We start from the raw sequence: 22,113 nt of genomic DNA, 5'->3' as shown, positions 1-22,113 counted from the left end.
CATAAAATCTCCAAACTACCCTTTCTGAATCTCATCCTCTTCATCTTCATCTAAACCGTGAACCAGCATTGCTGCAGCACCCTCCCCTCTTCTTCTTCTTCTTCTTCTTCGGGAGGTTTTTGCATTACTTTGAAAAATATTTACCTCTTCCACTGACAAAAAAAAGGTAAAAGAAAAAAAATTACAAGTCTTCATTTTTATCCTTCTTCCCTCACTTCATTCAAATCGTAGAAAGTGGGTTAGAATCGTAGCTACAACGGCACCAAGTTCTTCCCTTTACATCCCCAATTGGATTTTTTGGCCAATTTAAAATTTGAAATTGAAGGAATCAAGAAATTAGAGCTAGAATCCGTTGATCGATGGGTCTCGTGCAGAACCTGCGAAGCTCGAGAACCGAGTCAACTCACGAAGGTTTACTGGTTTTATCGGTTCAATTGGGTTTGGTTCTGAAGCGAAAATGTTCAAATCTAATGCCTCTTGTGGTGGCATTTGTGGTCATTGTGGAGATCGCGTTTTTAGGGAGGCTCAACATGGCGGAGAATGCAGCTATGGTCACTGACTTTTTCTATCGGTCATGTGCTGCGTCCGTGATGGATGGTGCTGATGATTTAGATTTTGGTTTGCTTGTTGGTAGAACTAATAAAAAGAATTCAGAATCAGAGAGCTGCAAAGAGTGGATGGTGCTGATGATTTAGATTTTGCTTTACTTGTCGTCGTATCTTCGTCTTCTTCTCTCGGCGTCGCTGCTCTCTTCTCCTCCTAGCGATGCGTTTTCGTCATCTCCTCCCAGCGTCACCAAAATCGAATTAATGTTTTGTGTTATTTGCAATGAAATAGTGATCTTGAATCTGAGAAATTGACAATTTTTGGTGAAGATTCTAAGAAATTAGGGTTTTATTTTGAATCTATACATGTTCTATTCTTCAATTTGATCTGAGTTTGTTCTTTTTTGTGATTTTGAAGAGGATAGTGGTTGGGCTATGTTGATGTTCAAGAGAGAGAGAGAGAGAGAAAGAGAGAGAGAGAGAAGGAAGGGAGATGATGCTACTGCAGTGATAGTTTAGATGCTGCAGATAGTGAGTGAGGGTAGGTGCGTGCGTGAGAGAAGAGAAGGGGATAGTTTGGAGATTTTATGTAATTATTTAGAGTTTGGATAATTTTGCTTGCGAAATCAATTTTTTATGGGTATAAATGGTAATTTTTATCTTCTATGAGTAGATATGTCATATTAGCGTTTTCAACTTTTATGAATAGAAATGATAGTTTACTCTTATTTTAATTTTCAAAGTTTTAATTTATTCATTTTAACTTAGTAAAAGGATATCTTAAACAAAGCGAATATATGTGTATCTTTCATTTTCATATATATAATCAAAGGCACGATAAGGTTGAATTGGTGTTTTGTGAAGTGTCGGTTTAATTTTAATTTTCATGGTTGAATAGCGATAGCCGATAAGTACTAGCAAACGATGATCATCATGAATAGTAGTGTTTTTCAATAAAAAATGTTTAATAATTAAAAAAAATTAATCAAAAATAATTATAATTTATTTTATTTAATATTTTTTAATTATAACGATAATTAATAATATTAAATAAGATAATTTTTTTTATGTTTTCGGTATTACCGTTTTCCAATTAGCAAATATTAAGATAGGAAAGATAAAAATTAGTGGCACAAATAAGTTATTTTAATTCGATTAGTAGGTATATAACTAATTAATTAACTCTACATGTTGATTACGTGGCATTACATATAAGTTTGAAGAATTAGTATAGGGAGAATATTTTAAGGAGGAACAAACAATATGGAGCAGAGAGTATGTGTAATACTAATATTAATTAATATCATAAAATATGTCTCACCTAATAATCTAAGCTAGTACAAAAGGTTAAAAGAAACCTAATCCTAAACAGAAGTGAATGCATGAGAATTAAGTTGGAACACAAGAAAAGGAGAGGAATCAAAGGGAGCAGCTGAGGGAGGTTGAAGAATCATTGCCTTTAGAAGTTTCCACGAACTAACTAATCACACAGAATTGCTCCAATTTTGATTTATTCACGCGCCTCAAAACCTCTCTCTCTCCCGCACACACAAACACAAAGTAACCGCGTCTTGCAATGTTTTCTGTGTTCTTACGGAAGCACCCAAACACGCGTTAATTATTTAGTGACTATACTACTCTTCTTAGCTTCTTGCCGGTTACTTGCGGTTAATTTTGTTGACTATTTAAACGCGCTTTTCCACGTGTTCTAGCCTCTTTATAAACACCATTTCTCCCCTCATTTGTCATAAACCAAACACACCTTAATTATTATTCTTTCCTACAAATCATCAGCAAACCATGTCTGCGAACCAGCCACAGCTCAACGGAGCCTACTACGGCCCCGCCATCCCCCCTTCTAAATCCTACCACCGTCCGGGACGCGGCGGTGGCGGCCTCCTCGGCTGCTGCTGCGGCTGCATCTTCAGCCTCATCTTCAAGCTCATCCTCAGCATCGTCATCATCATCGGCATCGCCATCTTCATCTTCTGGCTCATCGTTCGCCCCAACGTCGTTAAGGTCCACGTCACCGACGCGTCCCTTACCCAGTTCAACTACAGCGGCAACACCTTAAATTACAATCTTACCCTCAACTTCTCCATCCGAAACCCAAACAAGAAGCTCGGCATCTACTACGACTATATCGAAGCCAGAGCGCTGTTTCAGGATTCTAGGTTTGACTCCGACCTCTTGCCTACCTTCTACCAGGGGCACAAGAACACTACCGTGCTGGGCCACGTGTTCGAGGGCCAGCAGGTGGTGCCTCTTAGCACCGACCAGGTTTCCGAGCTAAACAAGGAGAACAGCAAAGGAGTTTATGATATCCGAGTGAAATTGTATTTGAAGGTGAGATTTAAGCTTGGTGCAATCAAGACCAAGAAGGTCAAGCCAAAGGTTACCTGCGACTTGCAGGTACCTTTGACTTCTTCCAAAGGTGTTTCCTCTTCTGATATCTTTCAGACCACCAAGTGCGATTGGAGTCGCTGATTGATTTATTAATTAGTTTTATGCTTTTGTTTAGAAAAATGCTATATCAGTAAGTATATACTGTAGACAATTAAATTAATAACTGCAGTTAAACGCAAACGATCTCTTCGTTTAAATCCAGTTATTGATGTAGTTGTCCAGTCTATAGTTGTTAATATAGCATTTTTCTTTTCTGCATGTATATGCGTTTGGCAGTGTTGCCTTGTGTTTTTCGCCTTCTTGTTTCTTAGACGGGATATTTGTTCATTGTTTATTTGGACATAGCTATACATTATAGTCATACACCTTGACTTATTCAAGGATTTTATTACACTATGTACGTTTATTTTATTTTATTTTTCATATCCTTCGGTTCCATTCAGTGGAGAGGATTTTTGGCATTATTATACATTTATCTTCTTATTATTTGTGAATAAATAAATAAATAAAATCTGAATATCCCCTCGGTCTTACGTAGATTAGTAATTAGTTAGTTCCCCGGTTTCTCAAGTTGTCTGTTAGCCATGTGAAAATATATTGTTAACGTAATTGTGCCGTTATCTTAATCTTTACAAGGTCACAATGAAATCACATTTTCTATCCTTTTCTCCAATCGCGCTAATAAGAAAGGTTCAATTCTGAAAATATCCAAACAGGATCGGAGCAAGATTAATAATATGTAGTATAATGCATTAATGCTACAGAAGCGGGTTAGTAAAAACTAATAACACGAGAAGAACACGGATACGAGATAAGTATAGCGGTATTCACACGATATATACTTTTTTTTTCAATCCGCTAGTACCCAAGTAGTTACCAGCTAACTTAGAACAATTTTTTAAAATTATTAAAAACTAAAATTTTTTATTTTTAAAAATAGAATTTTAAATTTGTAACCATTTTTAACAAATAAAATTTTGAATTTTTTAAAATAGAATTTTAAATTTATAATTGCTTCATTAATGTGAAATTCCATCTCATTCCTTCTCATCGTGTCACTATATCTCGTCTTCAAATGCCCATCACATTGCTGTTATATTCTCCGCCTCATCGCAACTCTTCTGTGCACTTTGCGGGGTTCACCTGCATTGAAATATCCTAAGTTTAACAAGAAAAATATTCCAACTTAATAGTAAAAATATTCTAATTTTAACAAAAAAAAAAACGCATCCCAAGTGTAATTAAAAATTTAAAATTTAACAAAAGAAACATCACCACAAAAATTCTTGTTTGTTTGTGGAAGTTTTTCAGAAGAAGATATTACAAGCTTTCATAATATATTTCACTACAAAAAAAAAGAGTTTAAAATGGCATTGATATTACGGCGGTTTTAAAGAACCGCCGTAATATCCGATTATTATGGCATGTTTGGTGGCGGTTCTGGTGATTATGGCGGTTTTGAACCGCCGTTTTCACACGTATATAAAAGAAAAGAACTGCAATCCTAGCTAGCTCATTAAACGAAACATTACGGCGCTCTCAATCTCGCTTCTCTCTCTCCTTCGTCTCCTCCGACAACGCCGTTCTTCCCTCTCGGCTTCTCCTCTCTCCGCCGGTTACAATTTCGCTAGGTACTTTTTCCTCTCAAGTTAAACTGAGTTACTGATTTGTTTCTCTGCAGCTCCCTCTCAAGTTCTTTAGAGAAGGCGAAACCGAAACTGAAATTACTGATTTCTTCATTTTTGCTCGGGTTATGGTTTTAGAATTGTTTTTGTTGCTGATTTTTGGAGGTTTTTGTTTCTCTGCAGCTCCGCGATCGGGTCTTGTGTTGAAGCATTCGATTGACGTTGGTGCAGGGGTGATTGACGCCGATCGGGTCTTATGTTCAACCAGTCTCAGATCTCAGATCTTGGATCTTGGATCTTCCTTCCTTGCATCTGCCGTCGACACTGCTTACAAAGCCGGCGAGGTTGTTTCCATAACCTTACCCCCTCCTCTCTCTCTCTCTCTCTCTCTCCTCGATCTCAGATCTAGTGCCAATGTTGATTTGCGAGGGGTCATAAGTTCAGATCTCTCCACGACTTGGCGAGGTTGTTCTGAACTGGTTATGTTGATTAAAGACCACTTCTTATCTTAACTGGTTTTGTTATGTTGATTCAAATATCTAGTGTTCTGACTTGTTTAAATTTGCATTTGTATCCGTTTTTGATTTAGACAAGTTTGGGTTTGTTAAATTATCTTATTTTGTTAAATTTGTTTGCTTTGACTAAATTTTACTGGTTCAGACAAGTCAACTACTCTTTTTTCTTTGATTCGTTACTTTTTTTTTCTTTGATGTATGATAATTTAACTATATCCAGCAACATATATGTTGAATTAGAATTATTTTTTTAGCTTATTTTTCAATGAACTTGATATATAAGTTGCTTAATCATTATCTGGATGAGATGCCTAGTTTCTTCTCCTAATGTTATGCCTAGTTTCTATATTATTATATAATTTGTTATTGTTGTCTGTATCTGTGGCAGTAGCATTTGATTTGAGTCATTAGAATTGTTTTTGATGCAGCATTGAGGAAGCACAAGCTTCTCATGTTTATAGCTACAAGCATGGTTTTAAAGGATTTGCAGCCAAGCTCACTGATGAACAAGCTTATCATATTTCAAGTATGCTATTGAGATTTTTCTTCTATTTGATTTGCAAATCATCTGTATCACAGTTAGTTATGAATGTACCAAATCTTTAGTTTGATAGATATTATAGAATAGATGAAGTAAAATAATATTTTTTTCCTTTGATCCATTTAGACCAAGATTAGTAGTAATGTCTAATGTAATAGCTTTTCTATTGTGTTTAAATTTGAGCAGAAATGCCAGAAGTGATCTTTGTGTTCCCCAATTCCAAGAGAAAGCTGCATACAACTCATTCATGGGACTTCATGGGGCTTCTTGATGACCAAACCATGGAGACTCTTGGCTACTCTATAAGGAACCAAGAAAATATCATAATTAGTTTCATTGATACTGGTAAAGTAACCAACAAGTGTTACTATTTTTAGTAAAAGTGTCATAGTAGACAGTAATTCTTGTTGCATTAAATTTCTTGACCCTCTACATGCTCAGAATAATAATAAATTTGAGACCTTTTTTCCTTAGAAGTACCATATAGGCATTAATTCTTTGGTTCAGAAGAACTTCAACTTCCAGTTCCAGTTTTAGTACACAACTTCCATATTAGCCTTTCATTTATTACTTTTGTGTCAAAAACTCTGCCCCCCTTTATATTTCTCCTTCTAGCAGTAGAATCTTAAGGAAGCTATAATTAATGACAGTGGAACATAATTAAGGTAGTGACATTCTTATATGAATTCCAATGACTCAAATCAAATGCTACTGTCACAGATACAGACAACAATAACAAAAAAAAAAGTATTCTTATATGAATTGGCTATTTACTTTGGCTTCATGATTGATGAGAAGCTGCATGTTTCGTTATAGTTTCAAACTTTGAGCTTATATATTCTTGGTCAGAATCTATATTTGTGTTTTGTGCATCTATTTATAGCTATAAGTTCCGACGTTTGCAACCGAGTGATAGTTGATTTCTCACCCTGTTTCTCACCTGATTCATGCAGGTTTATTTGTTTATTAGCTTAATGAGTTTGAAAACAATTTATTGGGAGATTCATCTAAGAGGTATGAATATCAAATTTGTGCTTCTGGTGGCAGCCTATGTCAAATTTTATTTACTTCAATTTATAATCTTACATAATTGAAAGTATGGAGGCATTAGGAGTTCTAGCCATAATTGAGTTTATTGAATTTATTGGATGCTTTATGTTCACAACTCCAGCTGCAGTTCTGGTTGGTTTTAGACTTTTCATGTAATTCAGACATGAGTACATAAAGCCTACTTTGTTGAACTTTGGATTTTAAATCCACCAAAAATTGGTTATAGTTATATAATAAGATTAAGATTGCTATTACATTTAATCCAACATGCACACTAACAATAGAGCCCTCCAATGGTCTATCTTCATGCACTGTTCTTCTCTGTTATATACCTTTCATGTAAAATGCCAAGATTCCTTACACATGTTTTAAAAACAAAGAAAAAGAAAAAAAAAAAAGAGAAAATGTACTAATACCTTTCATCAAATTTATGCAGTTTCTAGCTCTAAATTTTATATGAAGTTTTGTTGAACATAATGTTTCAGTTCAAAGTGTGACACCTATGTTACTTAGCCAACAGATCCATTGATTTTAAGCTTTCTTGTTTGTTTCTGATATGCACCTAATTTTACTACTTTGAATCAATGTAAGGCTGAGAACAAAAGTAGTAGAAGTAGTAGTAGTAGTAGTAGTAATAATAATAATATAATAACTGAAACTTGTGGATGGTAATGGCCGGTTATTATGCTGCCACATAATAAATTTCTTTGATTAGAATAATAAAAATAATACATTTTTTCTCCTTGGAGTTAGCTACAAGTACTCTTCAAGTTAAAGTCATCATTAATGTTAGTGCCCTTGTTTTAGTTTTTCAAATGTTATATTTTAATATGGTGAAGATTTTATCTTTAATAATTCATGTGTGCTGAACTCAACCCTGTAACTTTCATCTGAATTTGAATAAAAGAAAAATTCAAAGTAAGTAGTGAAGACAGTTCTCCAACTGATGTAATAACGAGTAATTTATCCATAATTTTCATTTTGTTTTGTCAGTTAAGCTTCTTGATTGGGGGAAAGAGGGCCATCGTTCTGAAGCGGAAATAGCTTCTCTGAGGGCAGCTTTTACACAAGAAGTTGTTGTTTGGCATAAGCTTGACCATTCTAATGTGACCAAGGTAATGTTTAGGTCCTCACTCCTCGTTATAATTTTTCTCTTTCTTATTTCCTACTAATAGAAGATTTATTCCTATCTGAAAGAGATACAAATAGTTATCTCTATGCCTTGTCATGGTTGTATTGGTGTATTGCTAACTTAGGAGTATTAAACATTGGAGTATTTATAATTTGGATCTCTCTAACCCTTTAGTTTGCTTTGGTTCCTTAATATACTTTTCTGAGTCTAGTATCTATATGTCATGACTTCCATGCTTCAGGAATCAGGAGCATGTTTATTTACTCACTGACCCTTATTGCGTTTTTATTTTTTACTTTTTATAGTTTTATTTTCTGGATTTTGAGATTTTATGAGAAAAAAATAATAAAAAGTAAAAACAATTGCTGTTAAGTTACTTGTTTGTTTGATTTTAAATGATTTAAAATATTTATAATTTATCATTTAATTTTTTTATTTTATAAAAAAGCCATTTTTATTGAATAAGATTCTTCAGAACCCTTTGTATTTGGTAGCAAAGATTAATATATACTTATATCCTTTATTAAATGAAGCAGTAATAAGAATTTTGGAGGAGATTTAATTGTCGGTTGAATACTCATTTAGTCTTGAGATTATGGAGATAGGTAGCAAATAATTTGTTATCAAACTAAATGTAAATATGATTTTTATAAGCCCAATTTCCTTTCAAATAGATGCTTACTAATTAGATGCTCATCTTTTTCCTTTAAACTACTAACTGAGGTCAAAACAGGAATCCCATTTTTTTTATCCCCCAAATTCTACTTTGCACCTTTATGGAGGAGCTGCTTTTGAAAGAGTCATACATGAATTTCGATGTGCTGCCTATTCCATTGAATGCCCTCCAGTGTCAAGGGAGAAGGTACTTCATATACCTTTTAGAATTTAGATAACTGATTTGGAAACATATCATCTTTCCTTTTTTTTCTTCCTCAATTTGAGATTCTTTTGATATGCTTTCAATAGGTTGCGAATATATTACTTGCCCATGCTAGCCGAGGCAGTGCAAGAGGAATAACAGAAGCTGCAGCAGAAATTGCTCGTTCTGCTGCTAGATCATGGCTTGCTCCTCTTCTTGATACTGCTTGTGACAGACTTGGTTTTGTTTTAGGAAACTTATTTGATTTGGCTCTAGAAAGAAACCGCAGTAATGACTCAGAGTGTAAGTGATTCTCCTTGCTGAAAATTTATCACTATTTCATTTGGTTGTGTATTTACCACTAGAATGTTATGAAATAAATCCTATGACAGAATTGCAAATGATCATTGTGTGAAATTGTTTTATCTTTTACTATATGTTTAATACATCTGATTAGAGAAGCTGAGTGGTGGTTATTTTCATTGCAGATGGGAGTAAAACAGCTAACATGGACGGCTGTATTGGTTTTCATGCTGCATTAAGGTGTGCATACAGCCGCTTCATAAAGGATCTTTCAAAACAATGCAAACAACTAATTAGGCACCACCTTGATTCAGTTACCAGTCCATTTCTCCAACTAGATGTTCTATTAGTATTTTTAGATGTATAGATGTTATATATGAATTAGTTTGAAAGGATTGAAAATAGAAATTGAATTCTATGATACCCTTAGCTAGTTATTGGTAAGCTGGTTCCTTGAAATTATTAGAAGCAGTTTATATTATATATGATGAAGAAAAGAAGGTTGCTGTCCACTTTATATATGTTGCCTTATCTACTTATGTTGCTGTCCAACATACAACATGAATTTTATTTATTTTATTCTTTAGCGCTCATTTACTCATTTATTTATACTCATTTTATGACTATGCCTTTTGGTTATTACGAGATTTTTAAGTGAGTTTCAAAAATATCACTTTAAATTGGTAGTTTTAATCTTATTTTAAAAAGCATAAAATTGTCATCATAATTAGGTAGAAACGACGGTTAGAAACCCCCATTTTAAATGAAAACGATGCCATTATACGCTGGTAGAAACGGCAGTTAAAAACTGCCATTTTAAACACAAAAGATGCCATTATAACCTGGTAAAAATGGCGGCTAGAAATTGCCATTTTAAACACAAAAGATGCCATTATAACCTAGTAAAAATGGCGATTATAATGGTCAAAACGGCGGTTTTCAACTGCCATTTTAAACAGAACTGATGCCACAACATCCTGGTAAAAACGGCGGCTGTTCAAAAACCGCCATTTTATCCGGAAATAATGGCAGTTACAGACCGCCATTTATCCCTCAAAAAACCGCCGTATTATCCATAGGTTATTACGGCGGTTTTCCAAAAACCGCCGTAATAACCAGAATGGCGCCCAGAATAACGGCGTTTCTTGGAGGCGCCAGTTTTGGTCATAATGGCGGTTCTAACCGCCGTAATTCCCCAAAATAACCGCCGTTTTAACCCCTTTTTTTGTAGTGTTTTATTAGTGCCAATTTGTAAAACCTCCCTAAATTATTAACAAAAACTCTCGCTGTTATTAAAAGACTCTCAACCTAATCAATACTAAAAATATTCCAACCCAAATAAATGTTAGCCCATAATAAAAATTGAAAAAAAAACATTTAAAAGAGGGCTTCGAGCGAGAGAGGGAGAGGGACTTCTATGATACCCTAAAATCTCGATGTCATTGCTTTCGCCATTCATTTCTTTGCTGCCATTGTCTCCTCCGTCTACATGTCGCTGATAGAGTTATGAATGGCGGACGAGATAAACGTGGAGTCTCTGAATTCGTTGACCTCTGGACATAGTATTTTAGTGATGATTCCATTCAGATTGTTTCGATAATGCTTTAGATATTTCGCTTCTGCATCATCTTTCACTGCCAGTTGTGCTGCTGGTTCTGCTTTTCCTTCGACAGCTTGAAGCACTCAGAGTGCGGTTTGGGCGCATATTCAGTGGTGCTAGCTGAGGAGATCAAGAAGGCGAGTTAGCGAGAGTCTCTAAAAGCTTCGATTGAAACTACGTTCAAAGTTATCAGATCTCGTGGAACTAATTTTCATGTCGTGTGAGTTTATTACAATGAGGATTTGTTCCTAATTTTTCTTGTTCTTTGCTTTCTTCAATTCTTCAATTTTTTTTCAACGATATTAGTTTTTGTGATAATTTGATGATATAGTTTGGCAAAGAGTATACACAAATCCCACTTCTTATGTTCTAATATACTCTTCTCTTTTGTAAATATTTCAGGTCACGAAAAAGGATTTGATATAGATTTAGTTAAATTGATTTGATATATTATAAAGGTAAAGAGACATAAATAAAAAATTATTATTCTCTATTGAAAAATTTGATTTCTTTATGAAGTAAAAATGATGTTAAGTTCATAGTTTAGGTGATCTTTAGGTTTAACTATTTTCATTAGAGGCTGTTCTCTTTTATTGATGCAATCTTATTGAGATATATCTATAAATTAAGTGTTTAGTAATTTGTCAATTCAAATTTTAGAATGAGAAATAGTTATCTTTTGTATGCCTTCAAGATGTACCATTTTTTGCTGATCAAGGTTGGTAGAAAAATTTTTAAAATATAAGTTTAATTACTCTGTTGGTTCCTATAGTTTTACTAAATTTTTAATTAGATTCTTATATATTTTTTCTTTTCAATTGAGTCCCTATACCATATCAAATTTTATAATTAAGTCCCTATCGTTATAAAAAGTTAAAGTTAACAAAATATTCCGTTAAATAAAATAAATATACCACATATAAAATAAAAAATCTAAAAGATAACACTTTTTATTTTTTAAATTACAAAACTGCCCCAAATCCACCTTTTCGAGAGAGAATTCCAGAGAGAGAATTCCATGCCATCCACCTCTTGCATCAAATCCACCTTTTCGAGAAAATTCTAGAGAGAAATATGCAATTGGAAAAACTTGGCAACGGAAAGACACTCTCTAGAATTTTGCTCTATGCTGGAGCTCTATTGAGGGAGAAAATGTCACTACAAGAAAATAGGCCTATGGCCACACTTTTATGAAGGTGGCGATTGATTAGAGATTCGGCCACATTTTTTCTCGCCATGCTTCAAAAACTTGTCGCCACGCTTTTGTGATAGTGGCAATTGATTAGAGATATGGCCACGTTTTTTTTTGCCACACTTCAAAAGTATGGCCATAGAGAGAAACAGGGACATTTTGAAAGCGTGGCAACAGAATTTCATTACAGTAGCATTTATAAAGCGTGTCCATATCCTGTTACTCTTTTGTCATGCTTTAAAAGCGTGGCCAAAAGGTTTTAAAAAAAGAAAACATAATTACCCCAAACCTAATAACCCCTAATCTTAATAACCCTAAAACTTGGCCAAAAGCCTCAAGACTCTCTCACTCTCCGTCACTCACAACCCCTAACCCTAATAACCCCTGAAGAACGAAGAACATCGCCGACGCTCACAATGCCTCCCTCGGCATTCCCACCATCGCTGGTCCCACCATAAACCCCTAACCCTCTTCTCGGCGGTAACTCTGACTTCCCTCGTAAGTCCTCCGTGGATTCTCCCTCCATCGCTGCAAACCCGTGACCTCTTCTGTCGCCGCTCCCTTCCGTTAGTCGAAAGGGATATCTTGTTATGAGTTTGGATAGGTATTTGTCAGAACGATCTACATGCATAGTAATAGTATCTATATTATGAGTACTTGAGAATTTTGATATGCCATTTCTTTTCTATAGAATTATAGTCCATAGTTTATTGATTTAATTTCAAAATTTTTGAATGGAAATGAGAAAAGCACCTTTATAAGTTTTAATTTCTTCATGCTTTGACACTGGAAATGAAAATATAATTGTTTCTATCATAGATGTGGGGGATGTTGAACTTAGTGATTGTCATTTTGATTTTCTTTTTTGTAGAACTTAGTGCTTATTTTGAACTTAAATTACAAAGGAATGCTTTGAACCAAGCTGCTCTGTTTCGAACATGATTCTGTGTTCCAATCTCAACCTCTGGTGCCTTCTTCCTGTATTTGCAGTTGTTCTCTCAAGTGAATATTCCTTTTCCCCGTCAGTGTATTGTCTTTGAAAAGACTTGACAAGAAACTAGAAAGAACACTTTACATTCACATCATAAGATATATTTATGCTTTCACCCACATAAAGCTTCATCAGAATTTGTTTGAAACTCTTAGATTCACAAATATATTGTCAATAATACTGGTAATGTATTAAAATCAGATTGGTAGGTAGATCAACTAAAATGAACCAAAATGAAGATTGTTCTTTTCAGCTGGAAGGCAAAATTCTAATTTAAGTCTTGACAAACAAATTTTCAATCAGGGGAAAATATTTATCATAGTTGGCCTACCATTAACTTTTGTTATTGAATATTAGGAATTAACATCACACTGACAGGACTGTATTTCATGCAATTATATAATATTTTATATTTAATATGATTTTTCTTGTTTCCTTTTCTTTTATTCTTTAATATTCTTTTAAAGTTTTTTTACATGATAATACATGTTTTAGTTTGTGACTTTCACTACAAGATTTCTATTTGTTTATTGGATTTTTTGTGGAAGTTTTAAAAAACTTCCATAACATATTTTATTTATGGCAAAATATAAAACCCCCATTAATTAATGTTAATTTAAATTCCTAAGCCCAATTCCTCACACAAATAATTAGTCCTTAACCTACTCTGATTAAGCCCAATCGCCATCAATCTTCTACATCTTTCGAACCCTATCCTCCCGCCAAAGACACCAGATCCATTTCTATGTTCACGCTATTCTCCAATGGAATAAGGTATACATAATTCATACTTTCCAATTCTTTCAACTCTTCAACTACATTAACACTTAATTTCTGCATTTTCAATTGCAGCGCATGAATCTCACCGCAGTCAAAGACGCCGACGAAGTCATGGAAAGGCACGTCGAGGACTCGCTCACGATCCTCCCTCCTTTTAGGGATTGCTACCGCACGTGCTGCGGCGGCGCGTCGTCACATGAGAGGCTTAGCCTCATGGACGTTGGAACGGGTGCTGGTATTCCCGGAGTTGTTTTGGCCATAGCTTGTCCAGGTGAATTTTTCGCTGCTTTTTTTTCCTTGTGTAATTAGATTCAGTTCCTTTTTTGCGAGTTGTGATTTTCTCTCTGCTTTTGCAATTGAAATGGAGTAGAATGGGAAGTTACGCTGATGGAGTCCATAAGTAAGAGATCTGTATTCTTAGAGCATGTTGTTGGAATCATCGGTTAATCAAATATCCAGATAGTAAGAGGAAGAGCATGAAACTGTCCTTTTTGAAATTTTAATTTCAGTTTCTTATGTAGTTAAGGTATTGGAATTTGAAACGCAATCTCCCTTACCATTTTTAATGCACGTGGTGTTATTTTGAATCCACTTGCTGTTTGTTCTAGTGTGTGGCATGATAACATTCTTAATTTAAAAAGAAAAATAAGAGAATAACAAGGTTTTTTCTAAATAACTGGGATGTTTTTGGTGATGATGTTCTTGAGCTTGGTAAATTGCTGGTAATTTTTATCATACTATATTGTTTACCAATTCATTATTATGAATATACTTGTGTATTCTACTTGTTTTTCCTTTTCCTTTAAAGAACTCTTGCATGTGTTTTATTCTTAGTTGTTGTATTGAAAGGTTGAAAGAAGATTGATTTGGTTTATGGTGGAAGATTAGGACTAATGGCTTATATACTGTTATATACTATTTTTATTGTAAATTTTTTCTAAACTTTCTTGAACTTCATTTGTTTATCTTTCCTAGGTTAGAGTGATTCCTAAAGCTCTGTTGCATCATGAGGTACAATTCCATCCTGATGTGTCAACTACTATGGTTGTAAAGCCTGGCCCTTTACTGGACTTCCTTTGTGAGAATAAGAATGTGAAGCATCCAAATCTTATTGATTGGACCAAGGTAATATTGCTATCTTATTTTAATTATATCAAGGTTATGATGTTTGTGTGTATTGAATGTGATGCTTTGTTTTTGTTTACTTTCAAGCAAAAAGAGTGCTGAAAAACCTCAAAATCAAGGCTAATAAAAAAAATCAGTGAACTCAGTGATAATCCTTACAGGACTCAAAAGTAAGTTGTTTAAACAATATGGTTGCTAAATCTGTTTTCTTTGTATAGTTTGTTGGAGAGGTATATATATATATATATATATCTCAATTATTAATACATCCAAAAAGAAGCTGCAATTGTGAAGCAATAACTAATTTTGATAAAGAGATAACAAACTAGCATAATAAGATGGCAATGGAACTTAACTGCCTCTAAAATCTAAAATCAATAATACTTATTAGAAAGTAGGCAAGTAATTTGTTCATTTTAGTATTGAAAAATTTTTTTTGTGACATTTTAGTACTAAATTTGTGACAATTGAATTGCTTTTATTCTAATAATCATGGAGAATCTGGTATATGCAGAAGTTAATTTGTGTAGGTAATAGGCCTGAGGATTTTACACTCTTTACAATAACTACTACTTGAACCTAATGCAAACACAAAATATCAAAGTCATTTTCATTGTCAATTGTGTGTAACCAACCTTAACTAGCTTGTTTCAACTAACATATTATTATTAATAATATATATATATATATATATATATATATATATATATATATATATATATATATATATATATATAAGCATGCTGGTTTACTACATCCAATGATCCTTGAAAGTTACATGTGACAAAAACATTGATTAAAAGTTTCAATTGGAAATTGAATTTAGACTTTATTGAATTTGAAAACTCTAACTAACCTGAGATGCAATTAAGTATTGATAACCATCAGTAAAAAGGACCTTTTGTTTATTATGATAGTATTCCGGATCTGCGAGTCTAGCTGGTGACTCTGCATTAAGTTGGAAAGTTATGGATAGTTTCATTACAATTTTGTTCCATAAGAAACACATTTAGTTTGTGTATCTGTTTATATTTCTGTCTTGAGCTAGTTACCAAATAGGGCTTAAAGATACACAAACTCAATGGCCTACCGATATCGAAGCAGATCAAAGCACTGGTTTTTCCTAAATAATTTGAGAACCACTTTGCTGCTTCTGGTCCCTCATGCCAGGCAGATCCACTCCAATCCCATAGAAAAACACCATCTCCAAACCCATTTGATAAAACCAACCTTAATTAGCTTGTTTCAACTAACATATTATTTGATACAAGAGTTATTGTTGGATGTTATAGTAGCTCTGAGTGTGGCTACAATAGGATTGAGTGTGACACCAAGTTTCAATGTGTTACAATATGGAGCAGTTGAAAATGGACAAACCAACGATTCACCGGTAACTAATAACTTTATTTGAATTACATTTCTTATCCCAATCAAATATTAATAAAGATATATGCATAGGCATTTGAGAAGGTGTGGAAAGCAGTGTGCTCAAGCAAGGGAGATATATCTAAGCTTATAATACTAGCAGGCAAGACCTTCATGCTAAAGCTTCTTTCCTTCAACGGTCCATGCAAATCTAAGTATACCTATGTTCAGGTCCCTACATCCTTTTAATATTTTGTTCCATTTTGATTTTGAATTCCCCTACTCATTGCAGGCTTAAGGCACCTTGATTTCATTGCAGCGGTACACCAAGGCATTGACAAATTTACAAAGGGCTCAATTAGTTTACTCGGGTTGAAGGTCATATTCTACAGCCCCCAAAAGTATATGTTTTCATCTCCTCAGCTTCTTAAATCTGTTTAGTTTTTCATTCACATTTTCATTTTAAGGCCTCTGAAGGTGTTCTCATATGTCTCTTGTATTTGCAGCTTGTAGTTGGAAATGAGGAGAGCTTCATTCCAAAGGGTGGGCGCTGGAATTTCAATAATAAAATTAGTATTCTGTATTGTTTTATCTTATTATTTTCTATTCTTATTGTTGAAAAGTTAGAATTGTTAATCTAACATTGAATGCCATATTTCAGAAACCAGTTAAACCTATGAGGATTGAGCGCTGGACCGTTGTAAACTTCTCAGCTCACTGTGCACACGTTTTCTGTGTAATACTATCAAGAAATGTGCTGAAATGAAGGGCATTGTAAGAGTTCTATGGCTAATTTAGTAGTTTGTTGATGTTGTGATACATCATTCTTTTGTCACTTTTGGTTTCTTTTGAAAAACAATAATAGTTATGTAGAATAATACCATATATAATTATGTTTGGAACTATTGACATTAAGAATTTTTTTTATATATAGAATTAAGTCTTATATTGAGAAATTGTGTTATAAAAGATTTATGTTTTAAATTTTTAATTTGAGAATATGTAAATGAGATGAGATTAATGAATGATTTGAAATTAAAAATAAATAAATAATTACATGATTTATGGAGATTTGAAAATCTTACAAAATAGTTAATTTTTTGTTAAATTAAAAAATTAATTTGTGGGGGTTTTAAACTGTTACAATAGTGATTTAAAACTGTCACCAAAATCTAATATAAAACCCCCACTAAACATACACAAAATCCCCACAAAATCCTCGTAGCACCTCAAATTTTGGGGATTTTAGAAACCTCCACAAACTATTTAGTGGGGGTTATAAACCTCCACAAATAGGAGAAAAAACTGCCATAAATCAACAAAAACCTTGTAGCGTTTGAGTGATGGACTAAAAGAAAATAAAACTAGTATTGCCTAGAATGGAAAGTGAAACTTCAAAATAATTTATCAATTTTATTTCTATTTTTTCCATATTTTGCAGATAAAAAAGTTTACAAATGTTCCAGAAACAATTATTTTATCATTTTTTTCTTTCATAGCATCAGAAATCAAATTTTTTGGTGGTTAAAATGAATATTTACTCACTACTTGTCTATTTATATTATTACTATGAGCTTCCAAACAAGTTAATAGCTCAATGTCTTATCCTCTGGACATGGTTCATTTTTCTCTTCTTAGTATAGTTGGTGTTAAAAATCAAAACTATCATAAAACGTGTGCTATTGCCTCAGTTCACTTAATGTTTGTTTCTGAATAAAGTCTCTTATTTATTGTTTGATTAGTATAGCTACCCAGGTTTATCAATTTCTAATTTGGTGAACATTATAGGCCCAATTGCGACAATAATCTCATTATAGTTTAGATGAATTATTAATACCGATGCTAATGATAATTGTCTTGTAGGTATTTATATATTTGTATCTTATTGAATTAATTGATTTTTCCCACATTTTAATGAGTATATAACATAGCCAAATTATAAACTAGTTATATGGATTCTGTTATGTTGGTGGTGGCTGAATATGCACGGGGATTTGATTGGGTGGCATTAGTTACATTGTCAATATTTTTCATAATTATTGGATCTACTATATCTAACTTGTCTTTTCCTCTTTGACTAGGTCAATAAGCAGCTTTTTCTTCTATCCTTGAAACCAAAAGAAATCAACTCACTGGTGCTTGGATTCAGCTTGGCTATGAGACCAAGATATAATCTAGTTTGATCATATCACTGGTGTAGGAAGTCATTACGGGGAATCATATCTGACAGTAGTTTAGTTCATTGATTTTTTCTTTTGTTTCGGTGTTGAAGTGCTAGTTCACTATTGACTATTATTTTGGATGCACGCATTAGTCAAAGTAAATAATGGGTAGAATTTTTTCATCTAATATATAGATATATAGTATATAAGGAGAATGTTTGCCCACATCACATTTAACGACTATGTGCAGGCAAGTTTCTATATGATTTAGACGATGCATGCTTGTTGATGGTTTGGAATCCTAATTTTGTAGGATTGAATTTCATGTATAAACAAGTTTAACAATTTAGACAAAACATGTAATCAATTTTCTTTACTAGAAATGATCAAACCGTTTCATTTTAAAATTTTTGAATTTTGTTTTGTATAAGAATAATTTGACTTGATCATTGATGTTAAAATATTCTAAGTTTTCTTTATATTCATTCTAGCTAGGTGATTCAGCAAGTCGCCATTCCACTCCTCTAATGCATGCATCGGTGTTTCAAGTCTAGATTAGATGTAATTTGGGAGGTTTATTTGATTTAATTGTATTTGAGACTAATGACTTAATTCACATATCGAGAACAGGGTTTAATCCAATTCTAAATGAGTTGATAATTAATGATGCAATGACACTTATCATTATAATTTATCTTACATTCGAATTAATACTAATGGGTAATTTTTTAAACTAAAAACCTAATAAATTCATGCATCATACACTGTACTATATATACATTAGTCAATATAATCAATGCACATTTTTTCTATTTTAGTATTTACTTAGGGCTAAGTCTATTTTTGTTCAGATTTTTATATTTATCTATCCATTACTACTGTCACTTCTTTTATTTTATTCTATCCACTACTGCAATCACTTCTTTTATTCTACTGTTTTTGTGGTACTAATTATTTGCTGCCGAATAGTTATTTGCTGTTGCTGCTACCTCTCTAATTCTATTTCTGCTGCACTACCACTTTGCTGCTGTTGTGGTACGGATTAAGACAGTAATTAAGATTGGTTTAGGCGAATTTGAATACATATATTAATTTGTTATTGATGTTATGTGTACAGTTTAAGTGCTTTTCTGAGGCACTCATCACTTTAGGACCTTCTTTAAGCATTGCTAAAATTCAATTTTCTTTGTTATTTTATGTCTAATTCCTTCAAAGTATTTTGGAGGCTTGCACACCATTGTCTCTTAGTTAATTAGGAAGCTAGATTCGCAGTTAGTGAGACTAACAATAAGGACTTTAATCTAGAAACTTAGCTATCTATTTGAAATATATATGTTTTCGATGGATGTGTCCAAGGACTGGATGGATACACCACGTCAGTGACAGACCTAAAAAATTTTAAAAGTGAAGGGCAAAAATATGTTTACTAAAATAAATTTTGTTGAACATTATTAATTATATCAAGACATAAAAATTAAAAAGAGTTAGTGAACACTTTTATTCTTAAAATACTATTCATTATATATAATTTATAAAAAAATTATTTCTAAAATTTGGACTGAAAGTATTTTAATTAAATTATATATAATTTGTTATCCTAACTAATTTTATTTTTATTTATTTTTATACACATTTAATAATAAATACTAAATCAATGGACATGTTAACGTCTAATGATATACTAGTATTTAGAAGTTGAAACTAGAATTATATATAAATACTAAAAAAATTAAATATGTATATGAAAAGTATATTTATATAAAATAATAGAAACTTAATTTATAATTTTTTTATTTTTAAAATAATAAAATTTGTATATATTTTTTTAATTTAATTTGATATAATGTCAGTTGAAAGATTTTATGCATTTGTTTAATTATGTATTATAATTAAAATATTTTTTATTACTATTTCTGAAAATAAAAAAATATATTCTAAATTTGTAAATTAATTAATTTATTTCAAAAATTTATACGCAAGTACATATAATAGAATAAAAGATAAAAAAATAAGTAATACAGATGAATAAATTGAGAATAAAATAAAATATATAAATCCATAAAGAGAATAAAAAAAACTAGATTAATACCTAAACTATAATGGTTTAAATTAAAATTTATAATTAAAAATATCAAAAAGAGAAACAATGAAATTGAAAGATATAGAGAGAGCTATATAAAAAAAACATGGAGAATTTAAAATTTACCTTTTGATGAAGAAAAGATAACCACTAGATAAAGAATAGAAAGGAAAGATTGAAAATATAAAACTAAGAAGAGGGTTTAAGGGAATAAAGAAATGACAGTGCAAGAACTAAATTTGATTAGGTTAACTAATAATCAAAATGATAAAAAAGATAAAAAAAATAAATTTGAGGCTTTAGCTAATTGAGTTTAGTTTATTTGTAGTAAAATCATTTAAAATTTGAAGTGGGGCACATAATACATTATGTATAACTATAATTTAAAAAAAAATTGAAAACACGTGGGGCAAGTGCCCCCTATTGTTGTTACCGGGTCCGTGCCTGCACCACGTCATGAGAAAGAATATCAAGTTAGTGTAGAAAGATTTTTACACTTTGCTTTCTCATAAACGGGAGTTCTTCAAGGGGAAGAATTCAATGTCCATGTGCAAAGTATTGTAATAGACTTTGGTTAAAGAGAGATGATGTATATGATCATCTAATATGCCACAGTTTCGTAGAAGGTTATAGGCGGTGGTTTAATCATGGGGAATCACTTGTTGCTATAGATGTTGACAGACTGACAGTGACATAGACGGTGAATATAACTGCAATGATAACATTGATGAGTTATTACGTGATAGATTTAGAGATACTATATAACTTGATGGACAAAACATGGGGCCCAATAAATGTGCAAAGGAATTTTATAAATTGGTAGATGAGACAAGCCAAGAACTATACTCAAGGTGTAAAGGATTCACAAGGTTATCCTTTACCATCTATCTTTACTTGTTAAAATGCTTGTATGGTTGGAGTAATGCGTCGTTCACTTCTCTCTTGGAATTATTGAAAGAAGAAATGCCATATTTGAATATTCCTACTTCTTTTGATAAAACAAAAAATATGGTGAAGAATTTGGGTCTTGAATACCAAAAGATCGATGCATGTCGCAATGACTGCACGTTGTTTCGGAACGGGTATGAGAATGACTCATCTTGCCATGTCTGTGGAACATTGATAAACCTTAATTTTGTGGTTTATCTTGTGCTTAATTTAGGAGATTTTATCAACTTATCTCACATTTATTCAATGAAATAGCATGGTTTTGTAATTCTCCTCAAATTTGTGCTTAAGAGTGAAAACATGCTTTTTAGGCCTTAAATAGCTAAATTTAATTCACTTTATTCTCATTCAATGCCTTGATATATTTGTTGAGTGATTTTAGGCTCATAAGGCAAGTATTGGATGGAGGAAGTGAAGAGAAAAAGCATGCAAAGTGGAGAATTCGTGAAGAAATGAGCATTTGGAGAATTGAAGGCCACGCGCACGCATCATTCACACGTCCACGTGAGAAGGACATTCATGGCCACGCGCACGCGTCACCCACGCGTACGCATGAGGAGGAAATTTGCCAGCGACACGCACGCGTCGACCACACGCACGCGTGACGCTCATCATGTGACCTCATTAAAGTGAATTCGCTGGGGCGATTTCTGAGCTTCCCAAACCCAAATCCAACTCATTTCTGAGGCTATTTGATGCAGAACTCAAGATGGGTCAATGGGGGAGCAATTAGATTAGATTAGAACCATGCTTTAGGTAGTTTTCTAGAGAGAGAAGCTCCCTCTTCTCTCTAGAATTAGGGTAGATTTAGGGTAGATCTCTTCTAGGTTTAGTCTTTAATTCTTGTTTTCATCTTGTTTTCTTTACAATTTCTTGTTCTTATATCTTTGTTCT

General features: G+C 32.9%; 4 protein-coding genes across 23 annotated transcripts; all 4 read left to right on the top strand.

The window, feature by feature from the left end:
* The first annotated feature begins 359 nt into the window (after positions 1-359).
* LOC140180171 (putative fucosyltransferase-like protein) lies at positions 360-695 on the top strand. Its single transcript, XM_072220597.1, has one exon. It carries the CDS (start codon positions 360-362, stop codon positions 693-695), a length of 336 nt encoding a protein of 111 aa, XP_072076698.1.
* Positions 696-1,799: 1,104 nt separating this feature from the next.
* LOC112754605 (NDR1/HIN1-like protein 10) lies at positions 1,800-3,470 on the top strand. The gene has a single exon (XM_025802301.3). It carries the CDS (start codon positions 2,346-2,348, stop codon positions 3,030-3,032), a length of 687 nt encoding a protein of 228 aa, XP_025658086.1. The 5' UTR covers positions 1,800-2,345; the 3' UTR covers positions 3,033-3,470.
* A 567-nt stretch (positions 3,471-4,037) lies between these two features.
* Positions 4,038-9,569, top strand: LOC112754604 (dynamin-related protein 5A). Of its 2 annotated transcripts, none has more exons than XM_072220928.1 (9): positions 4,038-4,582; positions 4,760-4,920; positions 5,520-5,617; positions 5,819-5,977; positions 6,586-6,646; positions 7,676-7,797; positions 8,548-8,676; positions 8,781-8,976; positions 9,162-9,569. In XM_072220928.1, the coding sequence occupies exons 5-9, from the start codon at positions 6,607-6,609 to the stop codon at positions 9,341-9,343; spliced, it is 669 nt and encodes a 222-aa protein (XP_072077029.1). In that variant the 5' UTR covers positions 4,038-4,582; positions 4,760-4,920; positions 5,520-5,617; positions 5,819-5,977; positions 6,586-6,606; the 3' UTR covers positions 9,344-9,569. The 2 variants fall into 2 exon arrangements, with proteins under 2 accessions (XP_072077029.1, XP_072077030.1); XM_072220929.1 differs by having other exon boundaries at positions 4,244-4,582; positions 5,503-5,617.
* A 3,627-nt stretch (positions 9,570-13,196) lies between these two features.
* Positions 13,197-18,411, top strand: LOC112754602 (uncharacterized). 19 transcript variants are annotated; one of them, XR_011874413.1, is made up of 9 exons: positions 13,378-13,533; positions 13,612-13,810; positions 14,515-14,664; positions 14,752-14,834; positions 15,957-16,054; positions 16,123-16,192; positions 16,322-16,430; positions 16,536-16,572; positions 16,691-16,985. XR_011874413.1 is itself a non-coding variant. In XM_072220924.1 (7 exons), the coding sequence occupies exons 3-7, from the start codon at positions 14,581-14,583 to the stop codon at positions 16,699-16,701; spliced, it is 288 nt and encodes a 95-aa protein (XP_072077025.1). In that variant the 5' UTR covers positions 13,378-13,533; positions 13,612-13,810; positions 14,515-14,580; the 3' UTR covers positions 16,702-16,985. The 19 variants fall into 19 exon arrangements, 5 of the variants coding, with proteins under 5 accessions (XP_072077025.1, XP_072077028.1, XP_072077026.1 ...); XR_011874416.1 differs by having other exon boundaries at positions 16,123-16,244; XR_011874414.1 differs by lacking the exon at positions 14,752-14,834 and adding an exon at positions 13,910-14,065 and having other exon boundaries at positions 13,392-13,533.
* Positions 18,412-22,113: the final 3,702 nt, after the last annotated feature.

Source organism: Arachis hypogaea, chromosome 16 (genome assembly GCF_003086295.3).
Source record: "Arachis hypogaea cultivar Tifrunner chromosome 16, arahy.Tifrunner.gnm2.J5K5, whole genome shotgun sequence".
Lineage (NCBI taxonomy): Eukaryota > Viridiplantae > Streptophyta > Magnoliopsida > Fabales > Fabaceae > Arachis > Arachis hypogaea.
This window is presented reverse-complemented; position numbering and strand designations above follow the sequence as displayed.

What these genes read in the sequence shown, in the direction of transcription:
- LOC140180171 (XM_072220597.1), top strand. Translation starts at nt 360, where the DNA reads ATGGGTCTCGTGCAGAACCTGCGAAGCTCGAGAACCGAGTCAACTCAC.
- LOC112754604 (XM_072220928.1), top strand. Translation starts at nt 6,607, where the DNA reads ATGAGTTTGAAAACAATTTATTGGGAGATTCATCTAAGAG. An exon ending in TTGGGAGATTCATCTAAGAG is followed by an intron (nt 6,647 to 7,675) that starts GTATGAATATCA and finishes TTGTTTTGTCAG; the next exon opens with TTAAGCTTCTTGATTGGGGG. An exon ending in CTCCAGTGTCAAGGGAGAAG is followed by an intron (nt 8,677 to 8,780) that starts GTACTTCATATA and finishes TGCTTTCAATAG; the next exon opens with GTTGCGAATATATTACTTGC.
- LOC112754605 (XM_025802301.3), top strand. Translation starts at nt 2,346, where the DNA reads ATGTCTGCGAACCAGCCACAGCTCAACGGAGCCTACTACGGCCCCGCC.
- LOC112754602 (XM_025802297.3), top strand. Translation starts at nt 15,746, where the DNA reads ATGGCCTACCGATATCGAAGCAGATCAAAGCACTGGTTTTTCCTAAAT. An exon ending in GACAAACCAACGATTCACCG is followed by an intron (nt 16,055 to 16,122) that starts GTAACTAATAAC and finishes ATATATGCATAG; the next exon opens with GCATTTGAGAAGGTGTGGAA. An exon ending in TAAGCTTATAATACTAGCAG is followed by an intron (nt 16,193 to 16,321) that starts GCAAGACCTTCA and finishes TACTCATTGCAG; the next exon opens with GCTTAAGGCACCTTGATTTC.